At 41.3% G+C, this 15,101-nt stretch overlaps 1 protein-coding gene across 1 annotated transcript; it reads left to right on the forward strand.

The window, feature by feature from the left end:
- The first annotated feature begins 242 nt into the window (after window positions 1-242).
- On the forward strand, window positions 243-14,877 carry n4bp2 (NEDD4 binding protein 2). The gene is made up of 16 exons (XM_028018525.1): window positions 243-934; window positions 2,149-3,169; window positions 4,252-4,376; window positions 4,512-4,600; window positions 4,774-4,850; window positions 5,216-5,356; window positions 7,231-9,620; window positions 10,814-10,899; window positions 10,999-11,044; window positions 11,179-11,354; window positions 11,447-11,571; window positions 12,282-12,411; window positions 12,669-12,845; window positions 13,035-13,203; window positions 13,607-13,730; window positions 13,828-14,877. The coding sequence occupies exons 1-16, from the start codon at window positions 685-687 to the stop codon at window positions 13,871-13,873; spliced, it is 5,172 nt and encodes a 1,723-aa protein (XP_027874326.1). The 5' UTR covers window positions 243-684; the 3' UTR covers window positions 13,874-14,877.
- The last annotated feature ends 224 nt before the right edge of the window (window positions 14,878-15,101 follow it).

The following is a 15,101-nucleotide window of genomic DNA, read 5'->3' on the forward strand; positions in this document are numbered from 1 at the left end:
ACCAAAATGAAACACTACTCATCAAAACCTATGTATGTATTTCTGTATTCATTGTAATGAATAACCTGTAATTTGTATTTTGTTTGGTAAAAATATTTTATAGAAGGACTAAACTCTTGAATCTTGTTTCCCGGGTAAAGAATGAAACGCCCCCGGGTTGCTCCCCGGTTGACTGTTATTGAACGCATCCAGTGACGTGATTTGTCACGTACTTGCAACTGCCTTGTACTGCTTTTACAGTTGTGGAATGCATATTTTGCTTTTGTGGTAATAACCTTTTTTTTTTTTTAAATAATGTGCGTTTTGTTTTAGAAGTGCTCCTAAATGGGTTCCTGAATTGTTCACTGGCGATCTTTTTCCACTTCCACTGATGGACACATTTGTCAATGTAGTTTTTAGGGAATGTTTTTAGTGGCTTCGTGGTCTTTTGAGCGACGACAGGAAAGAAAAGAAAAGCTAGAAGACCAGCTTTTATTTTGAAGTCACTATTTCCAGCCATCCCTTCCAGAAATGCAGTAGCCAAGAAGTTGTCATTTCCGACGTCGCTACCTCCACCACTTGGAGTGCTGTTGGGGACCAAAACCTTGAATTTCTGCACTCCGGTGGATGTGATAGTAGCATGTTTTTACCTTCGAGCCTCTCTCTTGTGACTCCCGGGTCTCTCGTTAGCTGTGCTAGCAGCTAATGAGAGCAGTCGGTGGCAGTAGCTCGGCTAAGGTAATGCCTCGGAAAAAGAAAAACGGCCAGAGCCCAGCCAGGCAGCCCCACGGGCCACCCGAGGGAGGACGACCCGTGGGCTACCCAGCACCTCAGAGATATGACTTCCATCAGAGCAGCGCCGAAAAGGAGAACATCCTTAAAACAATGCAGGAGATGTTTTCACATCTGGACCCAGAGGTTATACACATCGTGCTCTCTGAGTGTGACTTTAAAGGTACCAAAAAACACACGGAACCTTCGCTGTCCGACCTGCTGGTTCAGGTTGTAACTAGGCTAACCAGTTAGCTTCCTGACTAAGACTTAAGCAGCAGTAGTGGTAGGTTGAAGCGTACAAACACATTATTAACTGGACCTTTCTCATGATAGTACCAGGTCAGTAATGTAATAAATTACAGCCTCAACTTCAGCTTCAGTAAGTTCAGTAAACCCATGCTCCCTCTTCCACCTGTTGCCACTAGAAGCTACATAAATACTAACTCGTCACTAGAATATGAATGACGCATCATGTTTGTTTTCTTGACAGTCCACCAAAAACAATATTTAGTGTTTATTAAGCAGAATTTACTTGTAAATATTATGTCCAAGGTTTTAAGGGGCCTTGGGCATCATTCTGTTTGGGATCTTCAGACCACTGTTGTTGTTAAGTATAATAACAACACAGAACTTTGTTTAACATTGTCTATTCTTGATCGTTGTGGATTGTACTTTTTACTAGAGACAAACATCAGAATTTTGTGGCAGATTTCTGTTTTCTATAAAATTTAAACACTTTGATACTGATCTGAGCCATTTAAAATTTATTTTTCTTTCTTGTATATTTGGAGAAAAAGTGACATAGGTATTCCAGGGAAAGACAATGTGGACTTTCTACACAATGTTTTGTGACTTAGCAATCAGCACATTATTGATCCTACAATAGGACACTGACTCTTATTGACATATTAAAACCAGTAGAACAAAGAGAGCTATTGTGGTGGAGGTTAATTAACAGATTGGAAGAGCAGATAATTTAATTTCTGACCAGCAAGTCAATGATCAGGGCAAAGTTCGCCTGCAAATCTCCCTCCCTAATCTCCCTCTGCATTTAACACAGCGTGTTTTATAGTTAAAAGCAACAGGAAATCCTTATATTCTGTGTAGAATCAAATGTAATTTTTTTGTCACTGCAAAATGACTGCACTTTGCAGTTTTATTTAATCAGTAGCACTCAGGATGAATGATTTAGGAAGGCAATTGGTTGAAATAAATTGCAGCAATAAGGTTATTCTCTAACATACTAATTTGGTAGCATTTGCGTTTGGTGAATAGTGTTTCAAAATAAATTTGATAGAGTTGGGCATAAGAGCACAGGTTTTACTGTTTGTGTTATTTAACAACTATGGTGAACATTTACTCCTTCACTAATATTTGTATCCATATCTGCTTTAGTTGAAAATGCAATGGACTCTCTGCTGGAGCTGTCTGGTGCAGCTGAAGGCGTGACTCCACAACCTCCTCCTGTCTCTGGCTTCGAGCGCACTGCTGCAGCGTTGCTCAGCCCGCATCATTTTTCCCAACCGAATCCCGATGGACATCCCTTCGGGACGGCACATTGCTCCTCCTCCCTTTCATCTACAAACCTGCTGATGGAGGACCTGGACCTGCTCATCGATCGAGAGCTGGAGACGCTAGCCGAGCAGCGAGATGTCAAGGACGAGACGCCTGGCAGCATATCATCGTCTCTCCCTTTATTCCCTCTTCCTCCTGCTCCTCAGCAGGCGCTCCCAGAGCTGCTTCAGAGCAGCATGGAAGCTGCATCCAAGGAGCGCTTTACCACCCAGACGTCCCTGTCGGGCGGACAGGTGGAGGATTGGTCTGGAGTTTCCTCTCCCCTGAACCAGCTCAGCACATGGGGAGATGAAGTCCTGGGGACACAGAAGGATGTGCTGGATTTTACACACCTGACAACAGAAAGCTATACAGACAAGTCTAAGCCCCCATTGGACCTAGCAGCATCGGGACGTCCCTCTGCTTTCCAGGTGTATAAAAAGCAGGAAACATCTAAGACTGTTCCAGAAAGTACCGCAGCCACATACTCAGATTCATTAGCCACCGGAGCCAGATCCAAAGCGAGTCTACTAAATAGCAACCCACATGGCTATGGGTCATCATCCTGGAACTTGGGTGCACCAGAGTTCTGCCGTCAGGTCCAAGGAAGCCAGAGGCCAACCTTTATCACCCCCGTGGCTCAGGGACCCTCCTGTTGGCTCAGCCCTTCCAGACTTGCCTCCCCCTGGCTGAACACGGGCCCCATCAGTCAGTCACCTCTCAAACCTTCTGCTGTCCTCAAGTCTTGGGCCCTTTCAGCGGCCCCACAGGCCCCTGCTCTTCACAGCAGGCTGCAGTTGCAAGGAAAGGTGCTTGTGCTGCTTCGTGGTGCTCCAGGCTCTGGCAAGTCAACCCTGGCAAGGTAAACATGCTGTGATACTCTGACTGTAGTCACCGTAGTTGTACGTGTGTGTATTTCTTTTCAAATTACTGCTATTGACTCGTGACTCCGATATCAGAGCTATTAACTAAAACTATGACAGTGTATTGTCTTGCCTCTTGTGCTCTGTACCAATAAATCAGATTCTCACATTGTAACTACAGTTAAACATAGAGTTCTTGCTTTTTTGGCACCTCAGATGAGAGTTAAAAAAAAAGACAGATTTATTTATTTTAACCTACAAGTTCCCTTGCTATCAGTGGACATAAAGCTGATTTTCTTCACCTCTGTTCTGGCTTTCTGGAACAAAACCTATTCTTTAGAAAATTCAGTAGAAAAACTGGTGACAAGAAGAAAACTATCTTCTAGAACCATCAGGGTTCAAGCAAGGACCTTTATTCAGCCAGACATAACCTACAGGCAGAACAATGCAGTGAGACAATCCAGGAATTTACTGACTCAAGTGTACGATGACCTCACCTTGTATACCTTCTTGAGTATGTAAGGTTATATTAGCTGGCATAGAAGAAGGTGTTTACCTTAACCATTCTTTTTTCTGGCATAAAATAAACAAATAATTAAAGAAAAAGACATTATATTGCAAAAAATGCCATAAGACGGCGTCAACTGTAGCAAAGGATGTATCTAAGCTAAAAAAATACTTCTCACATCAACATGTGGAAAGCCCAGTCCTTTCTGCTTGGTTTAACATCAATGCAGTGTAGAGCTAATCTGTTTAATTTTTGGATTAACTGATTAATAATTGGGCAGTAAAAAGTGCTTAACAGGAGATTTTTTCAGACAATTTAAACCAGGTGATGCTGAAACTATGATGTTCTGGGTAGAACATATTTGCAGACAAAGGTTTAGCATCTTAAACTTAAAATGTATATACATATTTTTTTTTTTTTACAGTTTTGGCTTTTACTGAACCGATGTCTGAACCCAGTCTTAGTCAGATGTGACTAAAACAGGTCTGCTTAATTAGACTGGTGAATTGGTGAATTTCTGCTGCAGGAGTCACTTGAATGTTGCATCAGCCATGAATATGTGCGTCTTTGCAGAGCCTTGTTGGAGCATAACCCAGGCGGAGTCGTGCTTAGCACTGATGACTATTTCAACCACGGTGGAAGGTACCGATTTGACCCCATGGTACTGGGGGAGGCCCACGAATGGAACCATAAACGAGGTCATTCACACAACATTCACATGCACGTTAATATAAAGTACAACATTTTGTACGTCTTAAGATTGAATGTGAGTGTTTTGTTTTTTTACCCTAGTTTCTGTTTTTCCTGTTTTGCAAATGGAAATTGTTTCACAGCCAGGGAGAGTTTTGAGCGTGGCATCAACCCCATCATCATTGATAACACCAACATGCAGGGATGGGAGATGAAACCCTACGTGGTTCAGGTCAGTTAGCTTGCAAAGAAGTTAGTAAAACAGTTCTTTTAATCACAAACACTCACTGCACTGTGACAAAGAGGTTACATAACTTGATTATTGAAAGAAAAGCTTATAAATAATGGATTACTTACAACTGTGTTATAAACTGCAGATAATCAGCAGTGTGCTGTCTGCTTTAGGCGCTGAAACACGGCTATAAGGTGTTGTTCAAAGAGCCGGACACTTGGTGGAAATCCAAGCCCAGAGAGCTGGAGAGGTAAGAGACAGTAGGACGTCTGCCATTTAGTTTATTATGAACAATGTCAGGTTTCCTTCAGTGTATTATGAGCCTGGTGGGCCACCAGGCTTAGTTTTATAAATTTATTAATAGTTTTTTTTAATGATTGCCTCTTTTAAACTTTTTAGTTGGTGTTTAGGTATTACTCCTCAAGTTTTCCTAAAATTCATAACCATCAAATGATATTTTAAAATTTTCTGTCAACTTTAAAGAATTTTTCTACTCAAAAACATGGCAGGAGGCTGGTTGACTGACCTTGGGCCCTGAGCTCTGGGCTTTGCAAGTTTTCTGGGGGAAACACTGAATGTTTTGTAATTTTGCTATCTGTGTGTGTTAATTTGCAGGCGTACCGCCCATAACGTACCTGTTGAAACAATTCGCCGGATGCTGAATGGATACGATCGCTTTGTCACGGTTCAGTCCATTATGAGCTCACACATGCCTGAGTTTAAACCGGCTCTTCTGCAGGAGAACTGCCACTCACTGTGAGTGATTATTCAAAACATTTCACTGTTTGGCTTGAAAGTAATGTTACGTTGAAGTTACATTCTTTCATTGTGGATTGGAACCTGAATTAATAACTTGTTAGTTATTGTTTTCTCAGAATAATAAGGAACAAGTATTTTGACTTAAGATCTACTGTAGAAAAAAATCACTTTGCACTTATGTCACATTATAGCCACACATTTCAAGACATTTTATGTGACAAGCCTATTCAATGTAGCATTGCAAAGTTAAAAGGAATTGATAGTTTTAAAAAGAATTTAATTGAACCCAGTCCTTCCTCTTTAGTTCTGGTTTTATGTTTTTTTTGGAAGATGAACCTCCACTCCAGTCTTCCAGCATTGCAGTTTACATGGTGTGTTCAAAGTGAAGTGTAGAATTAGTTTTCTGTCAAACAACGCTTTGCATGTGGGCCTGATATGACATTTCGGTTTCCCTTGTGTTTGCTTTGTCCCAATAAATGGCTTGTGGCCAAACTGCAGGCAGGGTTTCTTATGGCTTTCTTTAGGCTCTTCCATTAAGTCCAAACTCAAATGCATGGCAAATATTTTCCCTGTTGGCAAATTCTCCTGCTAGAGCTGTGGATCTCCAGAGTCATCATGGACCCCTTGGCTGATTCTCTGACTATGGCTCTTCTTGTCCACGCCGTCAGTTTAGGACAGTCATGTCTTGCCAGGCTTATTAGTTGGGCCATCCTCTCTTCATTTTCAGATAATTACTGAGCTTATGAGACGTTCAAGCTTTGGGTAATTGTCAGAACCGAATCCTGCTTTGAACTTCTCCACATCTGTTCTCTGACCTGTGTGCTATGTTCCTCAGTCTTTATGATGTTGTTTGTTCACTAATGTTCTCTAAAAAAAACCCTGAGGCCTTCATGGATCAGCTGGATTTATACTGAGATTAAATTACAGACATATGGACTTTATTTAATGACTGAGATTTATAAGGATAATTGGTCACACATTTATCCGGGATGACCAGAGTAAAAACGATGCAATCCAAATGGACAACTTTTCTCACAAATCACTGTGAAATAGTTTATTACATAAAGTCCCAATAAAATAGATTGAAAACAAATGTGAAAAAGCTTAAAGCTGCACTAGGTATATTATGAACAATATGTTTTTTTTGTTTTTTTTTCACATATTTGTTAAAACTCATTATGTCAAAGCAGTACAGAATAAGACACAGTTTTTTTAAAAAACTGAGCTACTCTGCCTTCCCCCAGTGGTCCTATTACCATCTGCAGAAATACACAACTCGGTCAGAAATGACCAATGAGAGCCAGGAGGAGGACCTTAGCGCTGTCAATCATGCTCATGTACTCTGCTCACATCCTCCCTCTTGCTCTTTGCTACATTACAATTTCTTTGTGATAGCAGAACCTGCCACAAATGCTCAGGATCATTAGGATGGCCATCAATGACAGCAGATAAACAGTTTTCCTGGAATGTTAAGTTGTTTCTACGTCATATTTAGAACACTGAGCAGCAGATAGATGAGCATGAGTGACAGCGCTAAGACCCGTCTCTTGGCTCTGATTGGTTGCTTTCTGCAGACAGCACCGATGATGGTAGCACTGGGAGAAGGTGGAGGAGGTTGATTTATTTATTTTTTCACCGATTATTTTTCTCATATTATACTGTCATGACATTATGATTTTAATAAATATGTAAAAAAACAATATCTAGTTTATAAAAGTTACACACCGCAGCTTTTAGGAGTAAGAAGACTAAGGACAGTTTCTTTTAAGCAGGTAAATTGTAAATCTCATTTAATCTTTTTAAAACTTGCAGCATATTAATGTACATTCGTGTTCATACATCAACAACATCCCATCCTATCTTTTTTGTAGGCCTGGCTCTGCGGACACGCCCTGTCCAGACCTGGTAGATCGGTCCAGACTGAATGAGGAATTTAAAAGTTTCCACCCTCAGCTTTATTCCTCTCTCCCTGACGTGTCGTCCATCAGTGGCTCCGAAGACGCTGGAATGCCTGATGACGCTTCTTGTGAATCCACCGAGTCGCTCAACCTCCAGCTGCCAGGAAAACAAACCAGCAGGCCAGACGCTTTTGATGCAGAGGATATTTATTCGGGTGAAGTGCATTCTGAACAGAATGCCACTAAAAGAGAAGGGAGAATCCCAGATTGCATTGTGGAATCTGTGATGAATGAAGACCACTCTGATGAAGTTCCTGTGGCGTTCTCTGAATCTATTGCACAAAGAGTGAAGAGGGAAAGATCACAAAGGTCTGGTTTTGACCACACAGAAGCTGCGGACCTCGTTAAAGATACCAACTCATCAGACAAGGACACTTCAACAGATGAGCAAGCAGAGGAGGAGATGGTGGGGAAAGGAGAAGAAAAGAGGAACTCTGAGATGCTTGACTTTGTTGGAGACTGGCCCTCTGAAGAGTCTCTTCAGCAGCGACCGGTGAAGAGAGGAGAGAGGCATACAGCGACACAAGGAAAGAAAATAGGTGATGATGAAAAATCAAAGATTGTAAAATCAGGCCCGGATATAACCGAGTTGCGGAAGCTTCTTGACCTTATTCAGACCGGTGTGGTCACAGATCAGATGAGTTCATCCTGCTCACTCTCTCCCAGCTCCGGGGAAGAGCTTGAGAAACAGGATGAAGGTGGCAAGGTGGAAAAAGTTAACAAAACCGAAGAGAGGCAGCAAAACCGGAGCAAACCTGGCTTACCTGACTGCGTCCAGGACTGGAAAGCAAACGAGTCACATAACAGCACAGGTTGTTGCGAAGGAGTCGAGAGTGAAAACAAAGCGAATACCAACACCGAAAGGATCTCTGATTCTTCAGAAACTGGAAAAGAACTACTGGAGCCAACAGATGTATGCAGCGATCAAGTTGGAAACAAAGACGCAGATCTGAAAGAAATTCGCAGATCCCAGGGCGCCAAGTCGAATATGAAACAGGTTAGTGAGGGTCCTGAAAGTCCGGCATCTGAGTTATTTGTAGAAGCAGAAAGTTTTGACAGCAGTCAGGAGAAAAAGCAGCGACAGGGTCGGAGATCCGGGAAGCAGTGCAAGTTGGCCCTCACCTTCTCTCACAACTCTTCCATGAATGATTCAGACTGTTCAAACACTGCTGCTGAAAATACGGACACCAAAAACATCTCAAATTCTGATGCCAAAGCGATCAGTTCTGATCTGAAACCGGATTTGGACCTGCTCTGCCTGTCCCGCCCTGAGCTACCAACCGCCTTCGCTTCAGTAGAAACGAGCCGCTTCTGTCAGACGGAACCGCAGGACTTCGCTCTTCTCTGGCGTCTCAACCGTTGCCATGGCTCTGACGGCGCTGTTGTCAGCGGACACTCCGGCAACGTCCGGGTTTTGGAAGGAAACTCTTCTAGTTTTGTGCCGTGGCTGTCCTCCACAGCATCTGCTGTGAACTCATCCAGTGTCACGGAGGTGCCATACCGGGTGGTGCACGAGAAGGGCACCCAGCTGGAGGAGAAGGAGCTTGGGGTGACTCAGAACCGGCTGGAGAGCTTGCGCATTCTCAGCCGCCATTTTAAACTCGTTAGTTTTGATACGTTAGAGGATCTGTATGACAAGTGCAGTCAGGACTTGGAATGGACCACCAACCTCCTGCTGGACTCTGGAGAGAGGTTCTTCCGGGATGAAGATTGTGATGACATCCAACCATCCAGCCGAGCTGAAGCTTTGAGTGAGGTTTCAGACACTGGTGAATGTCTGGAACCAGTGAGGGAGTGTGAGTCTAAAGGAGAAGTAACTGGGGCTAAAGAAGCAGCACAGGAGTTGACTCACGAGACAGAAAGGGCGTCAAACGAAGGTAACAAAAACGCTGACATACCATTTGGAGGGGGATCAGCTTCAGTTATAGACGATGAGCAAACAGAACCAGCTTCTGACCAAGAACCGGTTCCTCACACAGAACCTTCCCCTCCTGAAGCAGTCGAACTGGAGCGCAGTTCCAACACCGACCTCTTGGTCACAGATGCTGATTTCGAAGACGGAGCTTGGGGCGGGAGCGTAGACATCTTAGACTTTGAAACTGAAACCACCGATGATATCGCGAGCATGGATGAGATCAACCGGCTTCTGCAGGCTGAGCTGGAAGAGATGGAAAGAGAACAAAGTCAGAGGAAAGCAGAGAGGCAAAGCCAACATCTGAACATCCAAACCGTGGAGCTGAAACTCTCCACAGAGCTGGCACTGCAGCTAACAGAGCTGTTTGGTCCTGTCGGAGTAGACCCAGGTAATTTACATGCAGGGAGCTCACTGTGCTTACTTGAAGCTGAAATAACCATCTAAAGTGCAGGATAAGAGTACCTGTTTCATGCAGTGGCATGCAAAAGCATTCATACCCCTTGAAATATGTTGATAATAAAAATGTGAAATATGTGGTGTGCATTTGTACTCTGGTAAACATTCAAGAAGCCTATATTAACTCTGTAGGAGCTGCAGAGATCCACAGCTCAGGTAATACAATCTGTTGGCAGGACAACTAATATCAATACACTCAACAAATTTGTCCCCCGTTGAAGAGTGGCAAGAAGAAAGCGATTACTTAAACATGTGGAAGAAGTTTCGCTGGTCAGATGAGACCAAGACTGAACTTTAGACCTACATGTGAAACTGACACAATGCAGCACCTGCAACTAGAGCTGCACAATATTTCAAATTTCAGTTGTCGTTGTAGTATCAAAGGAAATGTAATCCACTATTGTATGTGGCGTATTATCCATTCACACTCTGCACGCCAAAACTTAAGTTGGCCATTTGGATGGCTTATGACTGAACAACCAGATGTGTAATTATCATTGCTGAGATAAACCTCAAAAAATGGATTGAAAGACAGAAAAGGGCCATGTGTGTTGTTTCTAGCTGATATAATCACAAATGCTTTCCTGATATCATTCAGCTCGACCTTGTAAACAGCATCCCTAAAGTGAAACATGGTGGCGGCAACATCATTCTGTGCAAATGCCGGTCAGAGTTGATGGAAATATAGATGGAGTTACAGACAAGAAAACTTAGTTGCTGCAAAATACTGGAAATTAGCTTCCTATCAGGTTCAGGGACCATAACAAACAGAGTTACAATTAAATGGTTTAGTGGAAATTATATTCATGTGTTAGAATAGCCCAGTCAACACCCAGATCTAAAGTCTGTGGAGAATGTGATTTTCAGAAACACTCTACATCCAGTCTGACTGAGCATGATCTATTTTGCAAAGATGAATGTCAAAAATATCAATAAAAGCTGTACGTTTACTGCAGTGGAAGGTGGTCAGTCAAAGTATTAACTCAAAGGGAGATGAATGCAAATGCACACTTTTGTCATATTTTTAATTGCATAATTATGAAAACCATGTACACTACAACTACGTGCAGTTTTCTGTGTATCTGCCACATTAAACCCCATTGCATCTTATTGGTTGTCCGTTAGGCACATGTTCAGCGGATGACTTTGCTGTGCTGATGGACCTCAATCTGGCTAAACTTCTCCACCAAAAGTGGAAAGAAACTATTCAGGTTAGATTAAATCCTGCAGAAAAATAAACACCAGCACTTCTGTCAAGATCTACCATTGTGCATCTGTCTCTCTTTTAATAAATGTACTTTATTTTTCAGGAAAGACAAAGACAAGCAGCTCTATCTTTCCAGCTGCTCGAGGAAAGTAAGTAGCAGATATTTTGAAGCAACAAACAAACTCTAAACACAATAAATGTACCTGCTAGTATTTTGCAGGTTAAGTGTAGTTTTTTTATGGCTCTTAAATGTGGATTTTTAATTGTTTACGTGTTCCACAAGAGCAAACACATCCAGGTAGTTCCCCGATGAGCAAAAATGGCGACATGTCACTGGCCGGCCAGCCAGACTCCAGCTCTCGGATCCCGTTTATGGATCACTGGAATGTGTCCCGTCCACACGTCTCTCTTAGAGACATCATCAAAGAGGAGCAAGTTCTGCAGGCAAACATGCAGAAGGTATCACAACACCACAAAGGTGTTTATAACATGTGAACTTACCGTTGTTCCTTCTCATTTCCATTAACTCTGTCTGGCCGCCTTTCTTTCAGACCAGACAGAGTCGCGTTGACCTCCATCGCTGGGATGGAGCTACGTTGTTGAAGGAGAAGCAACTTTACCAACTTTTCCCCACAATCGACAAGCATTTTCTGCAGGACATCTTCAGAGATCACAAGTATGAAAAGAATATGTTCATTCTTGTAGGGCTGTTGTGCAATGGTAACATCATGTAAACAGTTGTCTCTTCCTCTATAAAAGACATAATCATTGTTCAGCTGCTTCTACTTTTTATTTTTTTTGGAATTTATTCTTATGTGGGTCTGCAACTGACAATTATTTTACTAATCAATTTTTCTATCAATTATTCTGATAATCGATTAATCGGACAAAAAAATTTTGCACATTCTGCAGATTTTTTATTTAACCATTTAAGCCTTTTTTATACGATATTAGCCATACATTAAAAATGAAAATGACGAAATAATTACATAATTTTTAAAAATAAGAACCTAAAAGTTTTATTGCATAAAGTGCAATAACCTAGCATTTATTTAATACACTTGGTTATTTGTAGCATCTGTAGCTGACATGTGAAAAGTCCTAATTACTGCTCTGAGTGTGTTGTCCTTTCAGCAAATGCCCCTTTTTATAGTCTGTCTACTTCAGTTAATGAATAATCAATTATTACATTAGTTGGCAATTATTTCAATAATCCATCCATTAAGATTAATCGTTTCACTCCAGAAATCAAGGAAAATGAAAGCTAAAATCCCTGATCCTTTTTACAACCGAAGAGGACAAACAGCATTTCCAGTATTCCACCAAACTACTGCTCCGTAACTGCTGGGAAGTCATGTTTTGTTTTTTTTTTGTTCCTTTGCACAGTTACAGTCTCACCCAGACTGAGCTGTTTCTACGCTCTCTTCTCAACGAGGATGAACCTGTGAAGATGGTTGTTGCACCGGAAGTTCCTCGGTCGGACCAGCACAGAGCAGCCAGCAAGGAAAGGGAAAAGGTGCAAATTCCTTTGGTTTAAAAGCTTTTTATGAGCATCTTTCGCTTTTTTTATTTGGCTCTCTAGAGGCTTGTTAGAAAACCATTACCCTGAAGACAAAAATATACATTTATAGTTATTTGTCTTGTTTTAATTTATTGAATTTCATTATAAGCTACTTGACATCTATTCATTCTTTGAATTATCCCATAAAAAGCTTCATTATTGATGGAAAACAACATAATGTGTTCCCTTCTGTTTTTGCTTCATCCAAACAGAAGCAGAAGTCGTTGGCTTCTGCTGTCCCCAACTATCAGGATACAGATGATCCAGAGTACGAAGACTTCAGGGCTGAGGCCAACCTTCAGAGGAGGCGACAGCTTGAGAACTTTGCGAAGGCTGCAGAAGCTTTCAGGCAAGGTCGCAAAGAAGTGGCTTCGTTTTACGCACAGCAGGTAAAAACAGGAGGCGAAGAATATATATACTGTATATATACATATATATATATTTTTTTTATTTTAAAATTTCCTTTTGTGGGATTGTCTTTTAGTATGTCACAAATGAAAATGTTGGTAATCATTGAACTATCCACCTAAGAGTAACATTTTTATTTACTTCCTGTATTTTATCTGCTCTGGCCTTAGGGACACTTGCACGGCCAGCGGATGCGTGAGGCCAATCACAGAGCAGCGGTGCAGATATTTGAAAGAGTCAACTCATCACTGCTGCCCAGAAACATCCTGGACCTTCATGGGTTGCATGTGAACGAGGCCTTAGAGCATCTGGCTCAAGTCCTGGAGGAAAAAACTGCAGGTTAGACCAGTGTTTTGAAACTTGGATGGGATTTTCAGCTGACAGTAGAAAGGCGTAGTAGTATGTGAATGATCTGAAATATTGATTTTTTTTTTCTTTAGGAAAAACCATTTTAGAAAAGTAAATTTATGAAAATGTATCATGTAAGTTTTAGCTTTGAAATAGCACAAAAATTGCAGGAGTAGCAACCTGTACAAAAAGGTACTGAGAGAATTCGAATGATTTATTGCATTTGCACAAAATACGGTTTAAAAAAATATTTTTAATCATTAAAATCTTAGCATTAAGTCTTGTTATAGTCCCTGCTCTACAGTTCTTCAGTTACGACTACGTTGTGGTGCGAGCGTGCTCCTGTTAACAGTATTTTGTGTGTTTTGTTTCTCTTTGGCCTCTTTGTGAACAGAGTGCGAGCAGGGTCTGTGTCAACCTCAGCTCTCTGTCATCACAGGAAGAGGGAACCACAGCCAGGGGGGAGTGGCCCGCATCCGGCCCGCTGTCATAGACTACCTCACCAACAAGCACTACAGGTACGGATACTCTCACACGACACACACACAAAATCACGCAAAAGGAAGAGAGACGTTAGTCTTCACCCATAGCTTCTCCCGTGTGTGTTTCTGTCAGGTTCAGTGAGCCAAAGCCAGGCCTCGTGTTGGTCTCTTTGAAGTGAAAAGACCCGGTTTCTACTGCTGCGAACCAGAACTCTCTTCGTCTCTCGCTCTCGTTTTTCAGTGCTACAGTTTATATAGTGGGTAAAAGCTCAGTAAATATTTGTATTCCTTTGATGCAAATACCCCTCTTCATCAGTCCTGCACCTACTAAAAAGACAAAAAGTCATATATTTACTGAAAATAATTTTAATCCATGTCACCTTATATGAAGGGACTCCATTGGTATTAAACAAAAATAATTTATCTGCCAGTAAAATGGTTGAAAGCGTTTACATTTTATTATAAAATTTTCTATGGTGTATTTTTACCTCCTATATGTTTTAGATAATTAGATTTTGACGTTTTCAGACTCCATGGAGTCATGTTTGAGCTCCACTGTTCATGTTTTGCCTATCTTTAAATCAGTTATGATGCTTTGTGCTTAATGGAGGCTTCCCTTGCTGTGTTGATGTAAGATGTTATTTGAGACACAGTTAATGCCTTAAACTTGATGTTTTTTCCTTTACATGGTTTTTACAAAGTCAGCGGCTTTAAAGAAAATGCAGCTTTCCCTCTTGATTATAGTTTTACAGACACCACATGCTATGTTTTAAGCTTCACAGATCCGGCTCTGTGAAACAGATTGAGCAATTTCTGCTGTTGCTTCTCAAGGCAGCTGCCTCCTTAACAGAACGTTTTTATAACCCGTCGTATTTGTGAGAAAGGTTAGCTGCTAACACTCAAACTCAGGTGACCCGGTGTGTCGGCCGTTTTCAGCTCATTCCTTGTAGCTTTTAAAATGTCTTTTGCCGAATGTCATACCAGCTGTCTTCCAGAGGATACTATTTTTAATTTAAAAAAGTTAAATTGCCTTCTTATTTTTCTAAAAGCAGTTCACTTTTGTTGTTTGTATATATTATTGTGAGCACACTAAATCAAAAGATGAATGTATTTTTTAGCCAATGTGTCTATACAATTTTACAGAGCATGATATTTGTGAAATAAATCTATTTGTTTACATGTACTTGCATGTGTTTTCATTTCTGGATGTGGTTGATTGTAGTCTTCTTTCAGAGGGTTTCTGTTGAACAACAGGGCCTTCCACAATTATTGGTACCCCTTGTAAAGATGCATAATCTTTTACTGCGGTTTGTTACACAAAGAAGTTGACGAAAAATCTAGCCTTTAAAAATATCTCTTTTTTTTCAGCAACATCATTAGTCCCATAGCTGTTGGTGGTGCTACCAA

Source organism: Xiphophorus couchianus, chromosome 5, assembly GCF_001444195.1.
Source record: "Xiphophorus couchianus chromosome 5, X_couchianus-1.0, whole genome shotgun sequence".
Classification (NCBI taxonomy): domain Eukaryota; kingdom Metazoa; phylum Chordata; class Actinopteri; order Cyprinodontiformes; family Poeciliidae; genus Xiphophorus; species Xiphophorus couchianus.